The 22,152-nt window shown below is 55.6% G+C and overlaps 3 protein-coding genes and 1 long non-coding RNA gene across 4 annotated transcripts; 2 read left to right on the top strand and 2 right to left on the bottom strand.

Annotated features, from left to right (window-relative positions):
• Positions 1 to 1,681: 1,681 nt before the first annotated feature.
• Positions 1,682 to 9,114, top strand: WDR31 (WD repeat domain 31; the record flags this gene model as incomplete). The annotated part of the gene is made up of 9 exons (XM_071453628.1): positions 1,682 to 1,740; positions 2,473 to 2,602; positions 2,994 to 3,068; positions 3,942 to 4,086; positions 4,170 to 4,270; positions 5,211 to 5,278; positions 5,622 to 5,763; positions 6,557 to 6,719; positions 8,059 to 9,114. Coding segments are annotated over 9 exons (1,044 nt in total), but the record flags the coding sequence as incomplete, so codon positions are not given.
• Positions 9,115 to 9,457: 343 nt separating this feature from the next.
• PRPF4 (pre-mRNA splicing tri-snRNP complex factor PRPF4) lies at positions 9,458 to 19,118 on the bottom strand. Its single transcript, XM_071453622.1, has 14 exons — positions 18,920 to 19,118; positions 18,014 to 18,191; positions 17,169 to 17,355; positions 16,317 to 16,404; positions 15,517 to 15,596; positions 15,218 to 15,311; positions 14,325 to 14,419; positions 14,064 to 14,122; positions 13,352 to 13,475; positions 12,100 to 12,189; positions 11,226 to 11,348; positions 10,811 to 10,918; positions 10,608 to 10,726; positions 9,458 to 10,469 (listed from the first exon to the last, which is right to left on the bottom strand). The coding sequence occupies exons 1-14, from the start codon at positions 18,968 to 18,970 to the stop codon at positions 10,276 to 10,278; spliced, it is 1,590 nt and encodes a 529-aa protein (XP_071309723.1). The 5' UTR covers positions 18,971 to 19,118; the 3' UTR covers positions 9,458 to 10,275.
• Positions 11,653 to 12,100, bottom strand: LOC139603135 (uncharacterized). Its single transcript, XR_011683585.1, has 2 exons — positions 11,985 to 12,100; positions 11,653 to 11,951 (listed from the first exon to the last, which is right to left on the bottom strand). It is a non-coding gene; the product is annotated as an uncharacterized lncRNA (long non-coding RNA).
• A 182-nt stretch (positions 19,119 to 19,300) lies between the features above and the next one.
• On the top strand, positions 19,301 to 20,092 carry CDC26 (cell division cycle 26). The gene is made up of 2 exons (XM_071453623.1): positions 19,301 to 19,659; positions 19,727 to 20,092. The coding sequence occupies exons 1-2, from the start codon at positions 19,579 to 19,581 to the stop codon at positions 19,907 to 19,909; spliced, it is 264 nt and encodes an 87-aa protein (XP_071309724.1). The 5' UTR covers positions 19,301 to 19,578; the 3' UTR covers positions 19,910 to 20,092.
• The last annotated feature ends 2,060 nt before the right edge of the window (positions 20,093 to 22,152 follow it).

The following is a 22,152-nucleotide window of genomic DNA, read 5'->3' as shown; positions in this document are numbered from 1 at the left end:
TTTTTCAAAAGCAATTCAGTAAAAAAGGTGTTTGATTTCTGTCAAGTGATGCATTTGGGGGGAAGGGAGGATAAAGGCATCCTCCAATATGAAACTCAGGCTGCTGAGGTGAAGCTTGGTGTGGATCAGTTGTTGTAGGATCTCTTGAGTTTTTAGAGCTTTGTGGTGGAGCTGATGGATAAATGTGTGTCAGGATACAGACAGCAAAACCTTGGATTAACGTCCTGCCTGAGTGCTGTTCTCATCCAGGATGCAGAAAAATCTGCTCTTTCTTGCAGTGAAGAAGAGGCAGGAGAACAGTGAGACACAGGACAAAGCTCCCACCTTCCCTGCAGCCTCCCCTGGCCTCGGGCAGCTCCAGATGTGCAGGTAGGCATGAACATGAACTAAGTGCTGGTTGGAAACAGTAACCATCATTAAAAACTCAGAATTCCCGCCTTAGCTTTTCCTAGAGTCTTGTTTTGCAACTTCCAGAGTTCTCCCACTGTCAGAGAAAAATCTCATTCCTGATGGACTGAAATGATTGGGGCACTCAGTCTGATTGAAAGAATAAATTGCCAAATTAACACAGCCCCTCAGCTGTGAGATTGATCATTCCTCACATCTTTGGGACATGCAAACTCATGGATAGAACAGCAGGAGATTAACTGGGTATTACTAATTGCTAATCACAAAGGCTGTCAGGGTAAAATTAGAAAGGGAATTTTGTTGAAACCTTTTGCTCAGTGCTTCCAGGATTTGGTTTTCACTTTTTTTTTTTTTTTTTTGTGGGCAGAACCTTCAAGCAATTTTTTGCTGGAAAAGGCAGATTGGCTTTTTTTTCCCCTGATTTTGATTAGCAAAATGCTGCAGCCATGGAAGATGGGCATGCCAGCAGACTAAATCCAATTAGTGTGCCTTGAGCTAAGCTGCAGCAGTTATTGTCTGTGACAATTCACTGTCACTGAGACTGGTTTCTGCTGGGTCTGTGAGGACATGGGGGAGGTGCTGCTCCTCACCTGGCTGGGTCTGCAGGCTCTGGCTGTGCTGAGCCCTCTGTGGAGGGACCAGCCTGGCCCCAGCCTGGCCAGCAGCTGTTTGCTGAATGCATCTGGGTTATCCTCATGCTCTTGCCGTGCCTGGAACTGGTGTATGGACCTGGAAACTCTTCCCAAAGTGTTCCTCAGCTCAGGGAAAGATCACTTCAAGCATTGCCCGGCTGCCTCAGTTGAGTGGGGCTGCCTGTGCCTGCACTTGGTCCCACCAGTTGCTGTACAGCTTCAGTCTGAAGGTGTTTGCCTTCTCCAAGCCAAACACTGGGATCTCCAGGATGTATGGAAGTCCAGACCAGATCCAGGAGTAACAGGAGGTGTAAAGAGTGACAGGCAGCAGTCCCATGTCTGTTGTGGCCTCACCAAGCTTGGGCATTTTTAAGCTCAGTGTGAGGTCTCAGTGACCTCACCCTGCTGCTGGCTCTGCTCTAAGCTGAAGGTTCCACACAGGACCTCCAGATGTCCCCTCCTCTGAGGTTTTCTCCTTACTCTGAAAGGAGTTAGGATGTAGATAACACATAATCAGCACCTTATCCTGTATGTGTGACAAACAGAAACCCCTCTGGATCCCTGGTGGTGCCGTGTCCCCTCACCCACAGGTCCTGTCCCCACAGCAGGTGCCCGAGGTGCTGATGTGACACCCACCACTGGTTGCCAGGACCATGGGGAAACTGCAGAGTAAAATCAGCTTCCACACCACCAAATACAGGTAAAGCAGTGCTGGGAGATCAGGTTTTGTTAATAAACCAGGTGTTAAAGTGAAGAGAGCACAAATGAGCAGAGAATATGGCAGGCACAGGGGTTTAGTTTCATTATTAGATGTTTGAACCAGATTTTCGTTTCTAACCCTCACTTTTAAAGTCTTCTCAGCTTTTTGGGGGGCTGAAATCCCAAGTGTCACTTAAAGGAATGGCCAAGCACATAACCATGGCAGTGGTTGTGCTCTGTGATGGTTGAGGCAGAGCTCTGAAGGGGAACAGCTCCAAATACCCAAACTGTTTTGTTGTGTCCTCAGAGCCTGTCACCAGCCTTCATGGCCAAGATGAAATAATTCAGTCCCTGGCAGCAGGGAGAGGGTTCTGTGCCTGGAGAGCAGCACAGGGTGGCACTGGGGGGACTCTTGGCCAGGGAGGTGTCACAGCAAAGAGCAACAGAGCCTGACCCATGTGAGGACTGTGGAGGCTGAGCCTGACCCATGTGAGTGACTGTGGAGGCTGGTGAGATCAAAATCTCTTTTCTTCTTTGCACCAGCACAGAGTGAGCAACAATTAAATATTCAGCAGCTCTGGAGCTGGGATAGGTCTGCTCCATCTCACAGCCTCTCTCTGGCTTTCCAAGACAGATGTTGTTGTGTCAGAAGGTGCCAGAGGTGCCTGGGAATGGCACCTGACCTCTCCTGCCAGCCCCTGCAGCTCCCAGTGCTGTCCCTGTTCCTCTGCAGGGCCGAGGGCTCCGTGGGACAGACGGGACCCGCTGGTGCCTCCCGGCAGCACAGCCCTGCTCACACTGATGCTGTCACCTCTGTGGCTGCCCTCAAACCAGACCTGTGTGTGTCAGGAGGAAGGGATAAGGTGAGGTATCCCCTGGGACAGGATACTACATCAACAGCTTCAAAAATCAGGTTGAAATGTGAGCTTTGAACATTTCCGTGGATTGTGGCAATGTCGGTGCCTGGATTTAGAAAGGAAATATGAGCTTAGAGTGAGGGCACACCCTTGAAGCACATGGAATCAAATTTTGTAACCTCTCCAGAGCTCATATCACATCAAATGCTCCCACCCAGGCTTGGGATCGCCAGACTGACTCTTACATCACCTGTCTTTAAGGGCAGCTGTCAGTGCTCTAGGAGCTGAAAACCAGAGGAACCTGTTCCACAGCTGTGGACTGTGCACAAGCCTTGTATGACATATCCTCCCTGCCCTGCTCTCGTGCTGACCCCTGTCCCTGTCCCTGTCCCTGCAGAGTGTGGCTGTGTCCAGCTGGAGGTCTGGGGCTGCCCTGCGCCGCTTCACCGGCCACGAGCGCGAGGTCACCAAGGTGAGAGAGCTGGGGAGCCAGGAATGATGGAGCACTGGTTTGTGCTCCAAGAAAGGTGGGATCAGGGTATTCCTGGTGTCCAGCTGGGGATGGTTGGGCTGGATGACCTTAAAGGTCTTTTCCAAACTTAATGATTCATGATTCTGTGATCAGAACACATTAGGTTTTTCCCAAGGTCCCAACAGATACTTTTGGAAGCATCATGGAGTGTTGCATTCAGACTAAACAGGGCTGCAGGAGGTCTGGATGTGAGCTTGTCTTCCCTTCCAAGAGACTGTATAGCAAAAGCTCAGGATGAATTATGAGGTCAAGCTTTTGATGCAGAGATGCCATTCACTTTTCTTCAGGCCTCATTCTACTAGACCTGACATTATTCCACAAATCAGCCATGCCTGGCTGAGACATTCTGGGAATACCTATGCCATGTGCCATAGCTGGCATATTCTGGGAATGGCAGGGCTTTAATTTCCTTTCTGGAATTGAGATGACAAAGCCAAGCAGGCTTCTGGGAGAGCAGAGGGGCTGTAGCCATGTGTGGTGTGGCCACTGCACCTCCACAGGGGTCCCCTGGGCTGTGGGTACTGCAAAGACAAAGGGGGCTTTGTTCACCTCAGTGCTCAAAACAGCTATGCACTGGGCTCATTTGGGTTTGTAAGGATGTTTTTCCTATAAAAGGAATGGTTTCTAAAACAAGACCTGAGAACACCCATCCACCATCCCAGGCTCTGAGGGGATACGGGACAGAGTTGGGAGGCCAGGCTCTCCCCAGTCGTGTTCCTGCACGTGTTGGGCTGTGGCAGGACAGCAGCAGAGTTGTGCTCTCCCTGTGAGCTGGGTGTGAGGATGAGCAGCTTCTCCTTCTGTCCTTGGCAGGTCACCTCAGCCCTTGACTCCAACAGAGTCTTCAGCGCATCCCGGGACAAGACAGTGATGATGTGGGAGCTTCACGGGACGTCAGGGCCAAGCCAGCACTTCCCAGGACATGACCTGGTTGTTACTGGACTGGCTGTGAGCCCAGGTGAGGGACATTACACTCCCACTCCCCATGGGCTGACTGACAGTGTTTCATGCCCTGTTTTTGATGTTAACTTGTGGTTGCAGACGCCTCCCAGCTGTGCACGGGCTCCCGGGACAACACCGTGTGCAAGTGGGACACCGAGACTGGGGAGTGTCTGGGCAGAGCTGCAATCTCCAGGAACCTGGTAGGATCTGCTGGTTCCTCCAATCCCATCCCATCATCCATCTCCCTGCCTACATTGTTATTTCACACGTGGAGCTCTGCAGAGGGGATTTTCTGGGAGCTTGGTGCCAAAGGGAGCCCTTGGGACACTGTGCACCTGGGCAGGCTCAGCTTGAGGCTGGTTATTCTTCTCCAGGTAACAACAAACACAGGAGCACAAAGGTACCAAGAGACTCGTGGCCATTTATCAATGCTCTGTCTCAGAGCTGTTTGGAAGCACACAGTCATGGAATCACTGAGGTTGGAAAAGATCTCTAAGACAGAGTCCAGCCATACCCCCAGCACTGCCACAGCCACCATTAACTCATGTCCCCAAGTGCCACATGGCACTACATGGCTTTTAAATCCCTCCAAGGATGGTCACTCCACCATTGCCCTGGGCAGCCTGCACCAATGCCTGACCACCCTTTCAGCAAATTTTCCCCAGTATCCAACCTAAACCTCCCTTGGCACAACTTGAGGCAATTTCTTTTAATTGCTTGTTCCCTGGGAGCAGAACCTGACCCCCACCTGGGCTGCACCCCCTGTCAGAGAGTTGTGGAGGGCCAGAAGATCCCCCTGAGTCTCCTTTTCTCCTGGCTGAACAAGCCCCGTGCAGTGGGGCTGCATTCCCTCCTGTACCAGCCCAGATCTGGTGTGGGTACCACCCCTGGTGCCTGTGCTGTCCCTGCTCCCATGGCTCTGTGTCCTGCTCCTGGCACCTCCCAGCCTCAATCACCCCCAGCAACCCCACTGGGACTGGACCTGGCAGGGAAGCAGAAAAAGTCTTCATCCAACATTTCCAGCTCCCAACCCAGCAGGAGGAGGGAGAGGATGAGAGCTCAGTGGTTCCATCCTCAGGCAGACACAGCCTGGACTGCACACCTGAGAGGTGGCTCCTGCTCATCCTTCCCTTTCCACAGGTCACACACCTGTGCTGGGTTCCTGGGGAGCCTTATGTCATCCAGACCTCAGAGGATAAAACCACCAGGTAAATTCTCCCTGTGGCCAGAGAGCAGGGAGGTACAGCCCGAGGCTGTTGTGGGGTTGGTTGTCATGGATCCTGCTGCTGTGGCTAAAAGCCACCTGCCAGCTCACCTGGGAGTGTGACCTCCAGCCAGGGACAGGGGCTGGGAGCAGCACTGGGTGGTGACTGGGGGTGAGAAGGAGAATTGGTGAGAAAGAAAGCTGGAGAGGGATGCAGCATGGATAAATGCAGGGAGAGCTTGGGAGCAGCCGGGGCAGAGCTGTGGGCACAGCCGGTGTGTGCGGGAGGGCTCAGAGGGAAGCCACAGCGGTGATGATGCCTCAGGGGCCCTCTGCTGTCCCTGCAGGGTGTGGGACAGCCGGGAGCTGCAGGTGGCGCACACGTTCCCAGCCAAGCAGCACATCCAGACGTGCTGTGACGTGAGCCAGGACGGGCGGTACTGCCTCAGCAGCAGCAGCGGCTCCGCCGGCCACGGCGCCGAGGCCACCGTGAGTGCCCCAGCCAGCCCTGGGCTCTGCTGCCTCCCCTCCCACAGCCATGGCACACGGGGAGAGCAGCACAGCACTGCTCGAGGGTCTGAGTGCTCCCACTGCCTTGGCCTTGGCGTCTTCCTGCCTCTCCCTTTGGGAAATTTTGCTTGGAGAATATCAGCAGTTATGCCTCCTGCTTAAACCACTGGGATTTCTCCCATCCCTGGAAGTGTCCAAGGCCAGGTTGGATGGGACTTGAAGCACCCTGATTTAGTGAGTGGCATCTGTGCCCATGGCAGGGAGTTGAAACCCTTTAAGGTTCCTTCCACCCCCAACCAGTCTGGAATTTCATTTCAGTAAAACACACAGGGAAAAAACAATGGATGCCATTGAGGAACACAAGGTTCTTGCAGAAATTCTATAAGGGATCCCTTGTTCCAGCTGTTTCCAAACCAGGGATTTGGTCCTGCAGATTTTCAGCCCTGTGTGTGAGGATCAAGAGGATGAAACTATCCCATCCCAGTGTGGGCAGGGCTGAGGATGGGAGCAGGCTGGACATTTCTTACCTGCCTGCACACCTTAGCTTGTTGGCTGTAATGGGTGTCCTCATCCCATGTCCTCAGTCACCAGTGGTGAAAATCCTTTGGCCTTTGATATTCTCCAGGACTGTGAGCATGAGCAGGGACAAGGGCAGTAGCCTTGGCACTCTGAGGATTGGTGAGGAGCTCTTTTATCCCAACCCACCTTCCTGTCTTGGTAAAACAACCCCATGCTGGCACAGCTGGGGCTCTACCACTGCCTGTTTCTGCAGCTCTGGGACCTGAGGCAGACCAGGGACCGAGTGTGTGAGTACAAAGGGCATTTCCAGACCACCACCTCCTGTGTCTTCCTGCCCCGGGGCCCCACGCTCGCCCCCAGCATTGCCACATCCTCCAGCGACAGCACAGTGAAGGTCTGGGACCAAGGCACTGCAGGTAGGGGAGGCTCCTGCCCCCTCTGTGCTCCTTTCTCCTGGATAACAAACCCACTTCCCCCAGTTCTGTCTCCTCGTGGTGGTGGGCAGGGTGACTGCTGCAATCTCTGGAGTTCACTCCAAGCCTGCAGGGCAGGGTGGAGAAATGCCCTGGAGCAAACCCAGGGCTCAACAAACATGAAAGAGCTGCATGTCTCAGGTGACAGGAATCTTCTCTCAGCTGAAAGGAAGAATTACCAGGCAGCTTTTAAAGATACATCTGAGTTAGGCCACGAAAGGACAAATGATAAAAAGGAAAAAGAACAGGGGAACTCCAGAGATTTCTGCAGGTACAAGTAGAAAGTTGTAAGGAATAGAATTTGTATTGGAGGACAGAGGGCTGGTCAGCCACCACACCCTCATTTTGGTTGTCCTCTTGAAGGGGAATCGTGGGCATTTTGGGGTTAAACCTGGTGGTGAGGGTGAGTCCCTCCCCGAGTTGGACACAAAGGGGTTTGTTTGCCTGCCAAGCCCTGCCATGGCAGCAGGTTCTTAGTAACCCTTGTGCTGCAGGCAGAGACCTCTTGGGAGCTGTTCAGGTTCACAGCATTAGACGCTCCCCAGGGCTAAGCCCCTCTCCAAGGGAACTCATTTAAGATGGGATGAAAATAGAAACCTGAGGCTTTCCTGCAGAGAAGGACCTTCTGTTCTCTTACCTGTTCCTTTCCTGTGCACCCAGGGTGGCTCTGGGGTGGCAGCAGCTTTGATCCTCTTGCCTTCCCAGCTGGGTGAGCCATAATCCAGCTGCTCTGGGAAGGGTGCAGGTCACAGGAGAGGCAGCTGCCTGTGGCCCCAGGCCAAGTGCAGCTCTGTCTGCAGCTCAGCCTGGGGCTGGGGTCTCTGCACAAACTGTCTCAGGGGGTTTAATAACAGACACAAACAAAAAGAAATAAGATTTACACAGGAGCCTCTTTCCCTCTTGGAGATTCATCGAAACCACGTGGTGAGTGTAGCACAGCCCTTAGGAAAACTGTCAGAAATTTGGGAGAAAAAGGAATGTTGGAAATGGCTCCAGGCACGTCCTGCAGCTCTGCCCAGAGGGGGCAGTAGGTCCATCCAGCCCTGCTTCCCCTCCCAGGAAGGGGCAGAGCCTGACCCCAGTGTGGATCCCTGTCAGCCACTGCCTGACTGGGCAGTGCACAGGGGTGAGAGTCTACTAGGGGCACATCCCAAGGTGCTGAAGTGTGGATCCAGGCAGTACTCACCCCCCTCAGGCGAGCAGAGCCTGGAGTTGGGAGGTTGGTGTGGGCCTGCCCCATCTCAGCCAACCCAGCCTCCCTCCCTCGTCCCTTCCCTTGCAGCCTGCCTGGCCACGCTGTGCCTCGAGGGCTCGGGCCCGCTGGCCTCGCTGGCCGCCTGCGACAGCTGCACCCTGCTCTGCGCCAGCTCCAACTCCGGCATCCACGTGCTCCGTGTGAGGGGCGGAGCGGAGCTGGCCCTGGAGGAGGTGGCGGCGTTCTGAGCACCGGAACCCCGTCAGACACTGTCCCTGGAGGGGATGGCAGCGTTCTGAGCACTGGAACCCCATCAGACACTGTCCCTGGAGGGGATGGCAGCATTCTGAGCACCGGAACCCCATCAGACACTGTCCCTGGAGGGGATGGCAGCGTTCTGAGCACTGGAACCCCATCAGACACTGTCCCTGGAGGAGATGGCAGCATTCTGAGCACTGGAACCACATCAGACACTGTCCCTGGAGGAGATGGCAGCGTTCTGAGCACTGGAACCACATCAGACACTGTCCCTGGAGGAGATAGCAGCATTCTGAGCACTGGAACCCTGTCCCTGGAGGAGGTGGCAGCGTTCTGAGCACTGGAAGGCCCTGTCAGATTGTCCCTGGAGGGGATGTGACCCCCAAGAGCTGCCCTCACGGTGGGCAGCAGGGACTCTGTGCCTGTGGGGCACCGCAGCAGGGCTGGGGAGTTGCTGGTTGGTTTGTGGGTGACACAGGGAGGCATCAGAGCTGTCCAGGAGAAAAGCCAAACCCTGTGAGCCCTCAGGCCAAGCTCCTGCTCCTGACTCAGCCTCCTGCATTTTCCTTACAAAGCCTCCCTGCAGCCAGAGAGAGGCATAGGATGGGCAGAGGGGGGAGATGAGACACCAGGACCAAGGGACAGATACTTGAGCACCAGACTGAGCACACACAGCTGGACCTGGGCTTGGACCACAGGAGACTGCAATGAAATAATTCTGTGTTAGTTGCTGGCCTCTCATTCCATTGTATTTTCCCTGGAAGGAACACACAGCTGCTCTCCAGCTGACAACAGGGTGGTGAATCTGTCTTCTCTTAGCTCCTGAAGGTTTTCATCTGAGCTGAGAGGGACCCACCAGGATCCCCCAGCCCAGCCCCTGTCCCTGCCCAGAGCCCCCAGCAACCCCAGCCTGGGCATCCCTGGCAGCGCTGCCCAAAGGCTCCTGGAGCTCTGGCAGCCTCGGGGCCGTGCCCATTCCCTGGGGAGCCTGGGCAGTGCCAGCACCCTCTGGGGGAAGAACCTTGCCCTGAGCTCCAGCCTGAGCTGCCCTGGCCCAGCCCCAGCCGTGCCCTGGCTCCTGTCCCTGTCACAGGGAGCAGGGATCAGAGCTGCCCCTGAGGAGGAGCTGCAGACCCTGAGCCTCCCCTCAGCCTCTCCTGCTCCAGGCTGAACAAACCCCATGACCTCACCCCCCCAGCTGTTTTTCACACCATCAGAAATCAAACTGTGCATTGTGAAATTCCTGTAATTTCTCCGTTTCTTGTGAGACCCAGAGCACAGGACACACATTCAAAACCTGTTTAGATGTTCCAGGGCACATTATTTGCAAAACCTCAATTTAAACAACAAACAAGTACAAAAGCTCTCCCCCCAGGGCAGGGCAGAACAAGATAATCCTACACTGAGTGATCTCACACAGCAAACCCCAAACAGGAGATGCTGAAATGGATTTGCAACATCCAGTCCATGGGACAACTCATGGAGTAGGACACAAAGTGGTACCTGGAAAAGAAGAGATTCCCTGGCCTTGGACATCTACTGTAAGTGAATCCAGGGGAATGCAGATCTCCATCCAGAGACACCTGTGTGGAGGCAGGGGAAGGAGGGCACCTTATGCCTCTCCCTCTGGGCTCTCTCTCTAAATGCAAATCAAGTCTGAACTCACATTCCTACCAAAAAGGAAGATGAGAAGGGCAGTAACAGAAGCTGAAGCACACCCCAAACCTGAGATGCTCTGTGGTTACTGCAAATGTTTGGAGGACACCTGGAAGCTGAACTTGGAAGGAAGGGTAGAAGTACATGGATCAAAATTACAGCAGAAAGTGGTAAGTGCAGTATAAAACCAGTCCAAAATGTGGGAAAACCCCCAAGACTTGATACCAACCAAGCTTGGGCCAACAGTGGTGCTTCAAACACACCCAAACTCCAGAGCAGCCATGACTGCAGCTGCTGTAACACACTGGATTCCTGGTTTTTTCTTTAATATAAAAAAACAACCAAAAGTTATTAACGTCCCTGTCCCAGTCCATAACCAGTCCCTCTGAGCTACTCAGCTGTCCAGAGCTTGAAGGTTCTGTCATAGGAGCAGGTGGCAATGAGCTGCCCATCCAGGGAGATGTCCAAGCCCATCACCTTCCCCTCATGCCCTGCCAGTGTCTTCAGGGGGGACCAGCCAGGGTGGGTCCAGATCTTGGCCGTGTTGTCGTAGGCACCCGTGAGCAGGAAATTCCCGTGGTTGGCTGCACAGGAGGAGAGAGGGGAGAAGTGAGGCTTGCAATGACAACATGACATCCCTGCTCAGCAGCACAGGCCTTGCTGAGCTGCAGGTGTACATGTGAGCTGCCAGAGGGGAGGGACAGGGAGCAGCAGGGACTCACGTTCAAACCTGACGCCGGTGACCAGGTTCTGGTGGGCAGGGATGGTGTAGATGCACTTCCTCTGCCGCAGGTCCCACACCTTGCACGTGTTGTCCCCACTGCCTGTGGCCACGTGGTACCTGCCAAGGAGGGGAGGCAGAGCAGTGTTCAGGGAGTGGGGTTTACACTCAGAGCTCCCACATCAGTGCCAGCTCCCTCCTTACCCGTTTGGGGAGAAGTTGATCCCGTAGATCTCCTTCAGGTGCCCTTCCAGGAACATGATACAGCGGCCCGTGCGCAGGTCCCACACCCGGCCAAAGGCATCCAGGCCTCTGCAAGCACAGGATCACACACTGAGCTGGGCTGGGAGGGACCCTACAGATCACCCCTGCCATGGCAGGGACACCTCCCACTGTCCCAGGTGCTCCCAGCCCTGTCCAGCCTGGCCTTGGGCACTGCCAGGGATCCAGGGGCAGCCCCAGCTGCTCTGGGCACCCTGTGCCAGGGCCTGCCCACCCTCACAGGGAACAATTCCTAATTCCCAATATCCCCTCCATCCCTGCCCTCTGGCAGTGGGAGCCATTCCCCAGCAGAAATCCCTGGTCCCAGTAAAACCCTTGGTGCAGAGTGGGCACCCACCCGGTGCCAGCCAGGGAGCCGTCGGTGTGGAAGGCGATGTCGTAGACGCCCTTGCTGTGCCCCTCCTGGTGCAGGATCTCCTCCTGCGCCTCCAGGTCCCACAGGCGCCACGAGTGGTCGTAGCTGAGGAACAAAGCTCTCCTTAGTAACAGTCACTCAGGCTGGAAAAGCCCTCCAGGACCATGGAGTCCAGGTGTTAACCCAGCACCACCCCATTCACCACTAACCCACGTCCCCAGGTGCCACATCTGGGTGTTTTTTGAACACTTCCAGGATGGTGACTGCACCCCTGGGCAGCCTGTGTCAGTGCCTGGCCACCCTTTCTGTGAAGACGTTTTTTCCCCAATATCCAACCTAAACCTTCCCTGGTGTAACTTGAGGCTATTTCCCCTGGTCTCCATGTAACTCCAGGAAGAACAACAGGATATTTCACCAACCCTGGGAGCATTTTATTCCCAGTGTCTCACACAGGGGCAGGGAAAGGAATCCCAACGACCTGCTGTCACTGACACTGCAGCAGCCCAGCTGTGGTCACAATGGCCAAACCCTGCCCTGCTGTGGACAAGCCCTGACACCACAGGGCCACCAGCTGGGCAGCCCATGGTCACTTCTGGAAGCCATGGTCACCAGCCCATGGTCACTTCTGGAAGCCATGGTCACCAGCCCATGGTCACCTCTGGAAGCCATGGTCACCTCTGGAAGCCAAGGTCACCAGCCCATGGTCACCTCTGGAAGCCATGGTCACCAGCCCATGGTCACTTCTGGAAGCCATGGTCACCAGCCCATGGTCACCTCTGGAAGCCATGGTCACCTCTGGAAGCCATGGTCAGCAGCCCATGGTCACCTCTGGATGCCAGTGCCCAGGTGTCCGTACCAGGTGGTGCCCAGGAACCTCCCTGAGGGGTGCCACATCACACGGGCCACTCTCATGCTGTGTCCCTCGATGTCTGCCACCGGCTCATCACTGAAACACAGAACAAACCATTGGCCACTGGGGTCTGGCTCGAGCCAGGCCTTTGCTCACACATTGTGATGGCAGCAGCAGCTCTGCTGAGGAAATCAAACCAGGCAGGAACATCAGAGCTGTACCCAACAACTCTGAACTCTGCCTCTGGGTCACACTCAAAGCTCTGAGTGAAACCCTTTCTCCACACCTCCTGTTGGCTGTAAAGCTCTCCTGGGATGATGATGATTATTAATGAAAATTAACAGGGCCCTTGTCATTAGCACTTTTGGAAGTACAGAAACAAACCATGAACTACCTGAACTGCAGGGAGTTCTGAGAACACAACATCCTGAACTGCAGCAACTCCTGCTGTTCTGCAGGATGCAGGCAGACAGGATGGAGGGGACATTTATTCTCCCAGAATGACAGGCAGCAGGTCAGGAGCATTCACACACCATCTGAACAGAACTGAAGCTTCTTTCCAACAGGTTAATTAAGAGACGTGGTCACATGAGCCTAACAAACCCCCTCCCTGTCCCTTTCCACAGGGGCACTTTTGCTGTTACAAACTGTGATTTCAGCTAAGGATAAACAACTGTGCCTCTGGGAGCTGCCTGCCCTTCCCAGGAGCCCTGCAGGCTCCACTTCTCAAGCAGGTGATTCTGAGGCTCAGTACCTGAACCCTTCTCCTCTCCCCAGGCCTGAGGGAGGTGCTGCCCATCTGCCAGAGCTCCTCTGTGCACTGACAGCCATTTGTCTGCAGCACAGGCAGAACTTTTTGAGCCTGGTTGTGTATTTGGTCAATCCCTCTCCAAATCCTGGTGCTTTCCAACCACTCAAAAATTCATTTCTTAATATCCAAGAGGGGCAATTTTCTCCTAAGTGAGCTGTTAGAATGAAACAGTCCCCAGACCTTCCATCCATCACCCCCAGCAGTTCAGCACTGCCCAGCAGCAATTCTGCCTCAGTCCCTTTCAGACCATCTCCCTCACCTTGGCTCCCTAATCAGGCTGATCTCTCTTCCTGCTGAACAGGGTGGCACAAACTGAGGCCAGGGAGAGCACTGGGGCAGCTACAAGAAAAGGTCACATTGGCAGGAGGATGGTAAATGTCTGCAGGAACATGGAATGAACCCCAGCACAGCAATGCTGCAGCTGTGCACAGCTGGAACAGTTCTGACCTTTCCAGGTTCCAGAGTTTGACAGAGCCATCAGCTGCACATGAGGCCAGGCTCACGTCCTTCTTGTCCAGGGACACCGTGGCCTTGGGGTGGAACACGATGGCCCCCACGTTGGTGCTGTGTCCTGAAGGGAAAGAAAACCAAAATTTAGAATCTGCCACAAGATCTTGGCCAGTTCTTCAGAAAAGCAGCATTTCCTTGGCACTGGGGAGGGAGGTGCCAGTGAACTCTTCACTGTGTCCTCAGTGCTGGGTGCCATTGCCCTGTCACCCCCAGCCAAACCGCACTTCCAGGCAGAGCATCCAAAATGAAGGTTTGGAACCCTCAAAAATTCAATATATAAATCAAAGGATTTGTCCTCACATCTGTATTTAGTCCAAGTTGTGACCACTACTCAAAGAACCTCACTGTTGTCAAGTGACCTGCCCAAAACTGCTGCTGTTTGTAACTCAAGTAACACAAACCAGGTTTGGAAACCAAACCAAACTGTTCACAAACAGAAACAGCAAACTTGGAGCTGAGGTTTGAGCTGAAGGCCAGGTCTCCCTTCTCATTATATGACACATTCCCATGCTCCCAAGCCAAGGGATGCTCTCAATAAGACAGAATCTGCCTGAACACAACATTTTAAACCACAAAGTAATTCAGATGTGGGAGCTCAGCACAGAGAGAAACAAAAGAAGCAGAAGCCTCAGTGAGAGCCCCTCAGTACCTCGTAAGGTGTGAACCAGGTTGCAGTCAGGAACAGACCAGAGTTTGCACAGCCCACTCCTGTGAACACAAGGGATGGATGTCAGTGGAGAAGGACAGCAAGGAACAGATCAATGTTCTTGTTCAACCAGCTCAGATCAATCAATCTCTGTTCAGCTCTAAAGTGAGGTGATGAGAGCTCAGAGCAGCCTCTCACAACTTCCAAGGCTCCATTGCTGTGCTCTCCCAGCCCCCAGAGCAGGTGCTGCCAAGGCAGGCTCACCAGCAGGCTGTGGCCAGCAGTTTGGAGTTGGGGCTGAAGTGGCAGTAGGACAGCGGGCGATCGTCCCCAATCTGGCTGCAGAAGTTATTCAAGGACTGTAAGAAAGACAAAGAAAATCATCAATAAATGACTGAAGTACAACCAGCCCAGAGCTATCCCCAGCCAAAGCTTGAGGTGAGGCCCTTGGAAAGTCACTTGCAAAGGGAGATGCTGCCTCAGAGCCACTCCAGTCCAGGCAGGAGGGCCAGGGCAAGCCTGGCCCAGCACAGCCTGGGGGCACAGCTCAGCCCCCCAGGGCCACCCATGGTATGTGCCCCCAGCCCCAGAGCTCTGCAGCTGCAGCTCTGACACAGAGCTGGCTGGAGTTTGGCATCTGCCCACAACTCAGCCAAAGAATGCAACCAGACAGACAGGGCAGAGGGGAGAAGCAAATCCTCTGGAGTAAACAGGATTAGGGGGGCAGCACGCTCTGCCTGAGCCTCTCTGTTTGGTTAAGCTGGGAATCTGGCTTAGCATGCTCAGAAAGGGCATCTCAGAGTCATCCCAACCACGTTCAGCACCCAGAGTTGGTATTTCCCTGGCATTCCTGGGCTCCCCAGCCAGAGGCAGGAATACATTCCTTTAGCCTCACAGGTGAGTGGCAAGGCAGGACAGGGATGTCTCTGCACCCTCTGCCATGCACAGGGACAAATTACATCTCCCTGGAGCACTCTGAAAGAGTCAGAAAAGGCTTCAGAGACAGAGGGAAAGAGGAAAAGGAGAATTTCCCAAGACTGCAGAGACTGATGTGCATATGGACAGCACCTCAGGCAGCTGAACTCCTGCTGGGCTCTCAGAGAATCAGCCAAACCTTGTGAGCACAGCAGTGGAGCAGCTGCCAAAGCCAAACCTACCCGCAGGGATTTGTGCAGCTCCTGCCTCTGGGATGTCCTGGTGGCCTCAGGGATCTCCTTGAGCAGCCGGGCCTCCTCCAGCCGCTTCGCTGCCCTGGGGAGAGCAAAGGTGGGGTGGGAGCCCCAGAACTGCCCCTTCCCTGCTCCTGGAAATGCCTTTTCTCTGCTCTTCCCTGGATCAGTCCCCGAGAGCTCAAGCTCTGGGCTCACTGGACCTGCCTCCCCACTCCCTGCATTTCCTGTGCTCCCCACAGCAGGATCTGCCCTTGCATTGACAAATGTTTTCTGGTTTCTCTCACCTGGGGAGGGAGTAGTTGGCCAGCCACAGCCTGGCTGTTTTCAGACTGCGTGGGCCCTCGTGGTACCAGGTTTGCTGATACTGCAAAAAAAGAATAAAACTGATGGAAAAGCCCTGGTGCTGCTGCCCCTGTGTTCATTCCCCTCAGCTCCTCCCAGCAGCACCTGCCCCAAACCCTGCTGTGCTCTGGTCTCTTTTTAAGGGCCTTCTGCACAACTAAGGGCCAGGAAAAGGGATTTGGAGAGATAAATCAAACTCTCTGCCCTACAGATCCAATCCTGAATGCTGCCACTTCACTCAACATTCCAGCTGAACCCTGACTCATCTGCATTTACTGACATGTAACTCCCTCCTTGTTTACACATCACCCAGTAAAGAAAAAGTCCAATTCTTTCTTACAGTACAGCTCAAAAATAATAAGGCAAAAGAGACTCAGAAGAGAGACAGAAGCACAAAGAGTAATCAAAGGCAGAGACAGCTGCAGCAGCAGGAACATATTTTTTTCTTCCCAAGTGTGAGGGAAAGTAAGGGACTTGTTCCAGTAGGTAAGAGCCCACACACCTGCTCTCCTGGTCTGCACACTGAGAGCAGCACAGAGCAAGGTCTGTGAGTAAAAACCACACTTGGTGCTCCTCACTGAGAACAAACATTGCCACAGATTTGCTGAAATGGGCAACACAGAAAAAATCTGAAGGGACGACATGAGAATCCAGAGACTGGCCAAAGGCAGGAGTCCTGGATATATCAGAGGTGGATACACCATCCCTCCCTCAGCACTGAGGGGACAGGAGCCACCCTCACCTCTTCTTTGGACTTTTTGGACCTGTCATCATCTTTCCTGGTCTTCTTTAACGCGTCTGTGCCAACCACCGAGAGGATGTTCCTTAACCTGGAAGGGAAGTCATGAAGCTGGATTGAGTCAGGGAATTCTCAGCTCTCCTAACAAATACCAGTGTGACATTCCCACTGCCTTGGGGTCCTTAGAACAGAAATCCCAGACTGGTTTGGGATGGGAGGGACCTTAAAGCCCATCCAGTGCCAGCCCTGCCATGGGCACAGACACCTTCCTCTGTCCCAGGCTGCTCCAAGCCCCGTCCAGCCTGGCCTTGGGCACTGCCAGGGATGGAGCAGCCACTGGACATTGAGGTTTTTGCCTGAAGGCCAAAGCACAAAATAAAATGCCACATTAAATTGCTGAAATCAGGCAATGTTTGGTCCCTTTTATTTATTATCTGTAGAGGTATATTTTGAAAAATCTTTAGAACATGGAGCTTTTCTGGGGCACTGCCAGGGATCCAGGGGCAGCCCCAGCTGCTCTGGGCACCCTGTGCCAGGGCCTGCCCACCCTCACAGGGAACAATTCCCAATTCCCAATATCCCATCCATCCCTGCCCTCTGGCACTGGGAGCCATTCCCTGTGTCCTGTCCCTCCATCCCTTGTCCCCAGTCCCTCTCCAGCTCTCCTGGAGCCCCTTTAGGCTCTGCAAGGAGCTCTGAGCTCTCCCTGGAGCTTCTCCTCTCCAGGTGAGCACCCCCAGGTGTCCCAGCTGCCCTATGGCACAGCCCTGCCAGGGCAGGGCTCTCTGCACCCCAACTGCCAGGAGAAGCTCTGGGGTTTGCCAGGTGTCCCCTCCCCGAGTGCAGGCCCAGCACCTCTCCCTGCGCTCCGCAGGGCCCTCTCCAAAGAGCGTGATGGGCTCTCCCAGGGCCCTCAGGCAGGCCTTGACCTCGCAGTCGTCCGTGGACACGTTGATCTGCCGCGCGCGCTTGCGGCGCTCGAACTCCGCCAGCACCTCGGCCTGCCGCTCGCTCATGTGGTCCTCGAGGTCAAACACCTCCCCTGGGCACACACACAGCCTGAGCACACGCAGCCAGCACGGCCCAGGGGACACCTGGGGCTGCCAGGGGCCTCTGCAGGTCACCCACAGCATCCCCACCCCGGCAGGGCCCCTCCCAGCAGGGGACACAGGAGGGTTTGGGAAATCCCGAGAGAGGGACACAGCACACCTCCCTCAGAGCCCTGGATCCCTGGATCCCTCCCTCAACTCCCCCAGAGCCCTGGATCCCTCCCTCAGCCCCTGGATCCCTCCCTCAGCTCCCCCAGAGCCCTGGATCCCCTCCCTCAGCTCCCCCAGAGCCCTGGATCCCTCCCTCAGCCCCTGGATCTCTCCCTCAGCTGTCCCAGAGCCCTGGATCCCTCCCTCAGCTCTCCCTCAGCCCCTCTGCCCTGGATCCCTCCCTCAGCTGTCCCAGAGCCCCTGGATCCCTCCCTCAGCCCCTGGATCCCTCCCTCAGCTCTCCCAAAGCCCCTCTGCCCTGGGTCCCTCCCTCAGCTGTCCCAGAGCCCCCCTGCCCTGGGTCCCTCTGGAATGGGAAGATCTAAGCATGGAGCCGCCCACCCCTGAGTGCTTTGAGGTGATGCCCAGAGACCAAGCAGAGACATTTGGAAGTGTCACATCTGCGGGGAGGGATAACAAAGGGTGCTTGCACATGCTCACCACTGCTGATGTTGATGTTGCCAGCCTCCATGGCTGCCTTCATGCCCTCCTTGCCCAGCAGCCCGGCCTCGCCCTTGGCCAGGCGCTCCCGCTCCTTCTCCTCCAGGCTCCCGTAGAAGATGGGCGCCCGCTTGGCCGGGGGAGCCTCGGCCTCCTCGGCAGCCTTGGCCTTGGGGGGCTGCAGGGAGAAACGGGGGAGCACAGAGTGTGGGACAGACACACAGAGTATGGGGACAGAGCACACAGCAAACAGCCTGCCTGTGCCAGGAGAACAGGGCTGGGCACCGCTAAAGGATCTCTCAGAATCCCAGCCTGCTTTGGGTTGAAGGGGCATTGAAGCCCATCCAGTGCCACCCCTGCCATGGCAGGGACACCTCCCACTGTCCCAGGCTACTCCCAGCCCTGTCCAGCCTGGCCTGGGGCACTGCCAGGGATGGAGCAGCCACCGGACATTGAGGTTTTTGCCTGAAGGCCAAGGCACAGAAGTAAAATGCCACATTAAATTGCTGGAATCAGGCAGTGTTGGGTCCCTATTATTCATTATCTGCAGAGGTATTTTTTGAGCAAGCTTTAGAACACGGAGCTTTCCCTCCTGCTGCTGAGCACCACAGCCAGGAGCGATGCCATGCTCCAGTTCCAGCTCCCTCCCTGGAATGCTGAGGAGTGAGGGGTGCACGGCTCCCTCGCCCCGGAGAGGCTTCACACGAACTGCCCGGGAGAGCAGCCAGGACTGGGTACAAGTGCAGGAAAACACGGGAGCCTGCGGGCTCCTTTAGAGCTCCGCTGTCACCGGGGCACCGTAAACCCCGCACAGCAATAGCAGTCGCAATCCCCGCGGCCTCTCCCGCTCCTGCGGGCCCGTGCGGGGAACGGGCCCAGAGCCGCCCCCATCTCCCGGACACTCACCTCGGGGGGCCGGGCCCCGCCGCGAGCCGCCGGTGCCCGCGCGGTGGCCATGGCGGGACCGGGAACACGCCCAGGAAGCGATGAGAAGCCTGGAATGGGAGCGGGAACGGGAACCAGAGAGCGGGAACGGGGCGAGACTCGCGGTGCTCGGGCTCCGGCGCTTCACGGCCACTTCCGGGTCGCACAGAGCATGCCGGGAGGAGTGGCGGCCCCGCTAAGGGCGGGACGCGCGGGGCACGCCGGGAGATGCAGTGCCCGCTAAGGTCAGTTCGCGCGGGGCACGCCGGGAGATGCAGTGCCCGCTAAGGGCAGTTCGCGCAGGGCACGCCGGGAGGTGCGCTGCCCGCTAAGGGCAGTTCGCGCGGGGCACGCCGGGAGGTGCAGTGCCCGCTAAGGGCGGGACGCGCGGGGCACGCCGGGAGATGCAGTGCCCGCTAAGGGCAGTTCGCGCGGGGCACGCCGGGAGATGCAGTGCCCGCTAAGGGCGGGATGCGCGGGGCACGCCGGGAGGTGCGCTGCCCGCTAAGGGCAGTTCGCGCGGGGCACGCCGGGAGGTGCGCTGCCCGCTAAGGGCAGTTCGCGCGGGGCACGCCGGGAGGTGTGGCACACCGGGCGGGGCCCGCTGAGGGCGGGAGTGCTCGGTCGTGCCGCCGGTCGCGATGCTCCGTCGGAAGCCGACGCGGCTGGAGCTGAAGCTGGACGACATCGAGGAGTTCGAGAGCGTCCGGAAGGAGCTGGAGGTGCGCGCGGGGCCGGGCGCGGGGGGCTCGGCCCGCCCCCGGCCCTAACCGGCCCGTTCGCCCGCAGAGCCGCAGGAAGCAGCGCGACGAGGCGGAGGCGGCGGCGGGGGGCGGCGAGGAGGCGGCGGCGATCGGAGCGCTGGGCACGGAGCACAAGAGCCGCGAGCAGCTCATCAATGACCGCATCGGGTACAAGCCGCAGCCCAAGGCCGGCGGCCGCACCGCGCACTTCGGCACCTTCGAGTTCTGACCGGGCTGCCCCGGGACCCCCGGCAGCCCCGGCCCCCTCAGCCGGGCGGGCCTCGCCGTGCCCCCTCCGAGCTGTTACATTTTTGTTTTTTAAGTTTGGTTAACACGCCCGTGAACGCCCCTTTGCCGAGTGTTTTGTTTTAAATAAACACTTATTTTTTATAATAAAAGAATCATAATCCCACGGCTGCAGTGACCGGTGGGGGTGGAAACACCCGGATCACCCGTTCCGTGCTGTGAGCAGGGGGATAAAACACGGCGGGAGGATCCTCTGGGAAAGTGATCTGGTGATCTTAACCAGACAGTGGAGTGGCCACCTGAACCTCCCGAGAGAATCAATCTTACTCTTTAAGTGTTAGATCTGAGCAAACCCACAGGTTTCTCTTGCTTTTCTTTCACAATCTGCGTTTTTCTAGTAATTTGTATTTCACAGAGCTCACCTATGAGCTGGTTCACATAATTGTTTGCAACAGCATGTGGTGTTAAAATCAGAAGTGTCTGAAAGGAGATCTCGATTTTAGAACTTATTTCTTCTCCTTTTCCTTTCCTTCTATTCTTTCCTCTCTATTCTGCTAAATGCATCAGAAAAATGTAGAGAACTGTCACTCTTGAAAACGCAAATCTTTAAATGATAACAAACACCAATTTTTCAAGTTGTTATCAGTTTCATGCACACATTAGGCTCATGTGGATAGCACACAAATACACAAATTTCCCCTTAATAATTTTTAATCTTTTGAGTCCTCTCTGCATCTTATCATTTTGGGAAGTTTGTCAAGTCTGTTTTGGCTCAAAGGTGCTTGTATTTACATGGCAATCTAGCTGTTGCTCTTTGTCCTTTTTTTACTACCTTTGGGAAAAATCCTTTTGCTGTAACATCAAAAGTACTGGGGTTGAAATAGTTATTGGCCCATAACCAGCAAGCTTTATTTCAGTCAAATCATAAGGGAAATAGACACAACAGACACCCTACCTTGGTGGCCCCACTGAAGAGAAGGTGCTGGGAGTGTCTGGTGAGTGTTTTGGGATAAAGGTGCCACTGCTCTGTCCTTCCCAAGGCAAGCAGGAGAGAATCCCCTGGGTTACATCAGATCCCAAGTACATCCCCAGAGCTGCTGCAGTGTCTCACTGGGCCCTGGGCAGGGAGTGGCTGCAGGCCTGGATCATGGGCTGGCCTCATGGATGGGGAGGGACAGCCCAGATTCTCTGACTGAGCAGCTTCTCCTTTGCACCTCCCTGCTCCACCTCCATCCAGCTCTGCTCAGTGTCCCCCAGCTGCCCTGGTTTGTCACCCCTGGAGTGGAGCTCAGGGCTGTTTGCTGCTTGGAGCAAAGGCCACCAAACAGTTCCTTATGGCTGGTGGCACCTGGAAAGGCCAAGGGCACGTGGATTTCTTCAGCTGGTCCCTGGATTTTCCCTCAGCAGGTGCTGGGCAGGGTGAGGTCAGATTTTATTTAGGTGAGGTTTGGGGCAGAGCCCACTCAGGAGGGGTCTGGCACACACTGGGGTGAGCTGAAGGAAGCAACTTAAAATTCTGAGCAGCTTCTTGGTGCTCAGCAAACTCTGCTCCCTGCAGCCTGGGAAACAAGCAGGGCAGGCTGCCACAGCCCTGGGCCTGCAGCAGGACACCTGCAGGGAATTCAGGAGCTGGAGGCTCCCCCTGCCTCTGGAGGGAGGACAGGTTACTCTGAAGCACAGAGGCACGGGGACTCTCCAGCTGTTTCTGACCATCTCCAGCACAGTGACCAGGGCTGGTTTTTCAGCATTCCTCCAAAGCGGACTTCAGTTAAATTCAGGCTTCCTCTGTTGTAGGTGCATCAAAGTCCAGGTCAGGCTGGGAAAATGTACAGAACTTCAAACTTTTCCAACTGGAAAGAGCCCCAGGCTGGCCTAGCAAAGAGATGCAGTTCCTGTCTAACACCACATACAATGATCAGGGGCTGCTCTGCTGGGCTGGCATTCCCAGCAGGCCCCAGCTCTGAGAGGACTCCTCAGAGGTTGTTACAGCTCCATAAAACTCCTCTCCAGGGCAGGCAGATCTGGGAGGCACCAATTCCTCTTCCCATCCCTCCCCACAAAGTGTGACTGAGCTGGACCAAAGAGGTTTCTCAGTGAATCCCCACGTTCCCATTGCAGCAGCTCCAGGGAGCTGGGGAGGCCCAGGGGATGCTGCTCCTCACCCACCCCACAGCACCTGAACAGGAACACTGGGCCCTGCTGCTCCCTCCGAGGGTTGCACCGAGG

This window comes from Agelaius tricolor, unplaced genomic scaffold (genome assembly GCF_023055355.1).
Source record: "Agelaius tricolor isolate 1412-34295 unplaced genomic scaffold, bAgeTri1.0.p SCAF_37, whole genome shotgun sequence".
NCBI classification, from domain to species: Eukaryota; Metazoa; Chordata; class Aves; order Passeriformes; family Icteridae; genus Agelaius; species Agelaius tricolor.
This window is presented reverse-complemented; position numbering and strand designations above follow the sequence as displayed.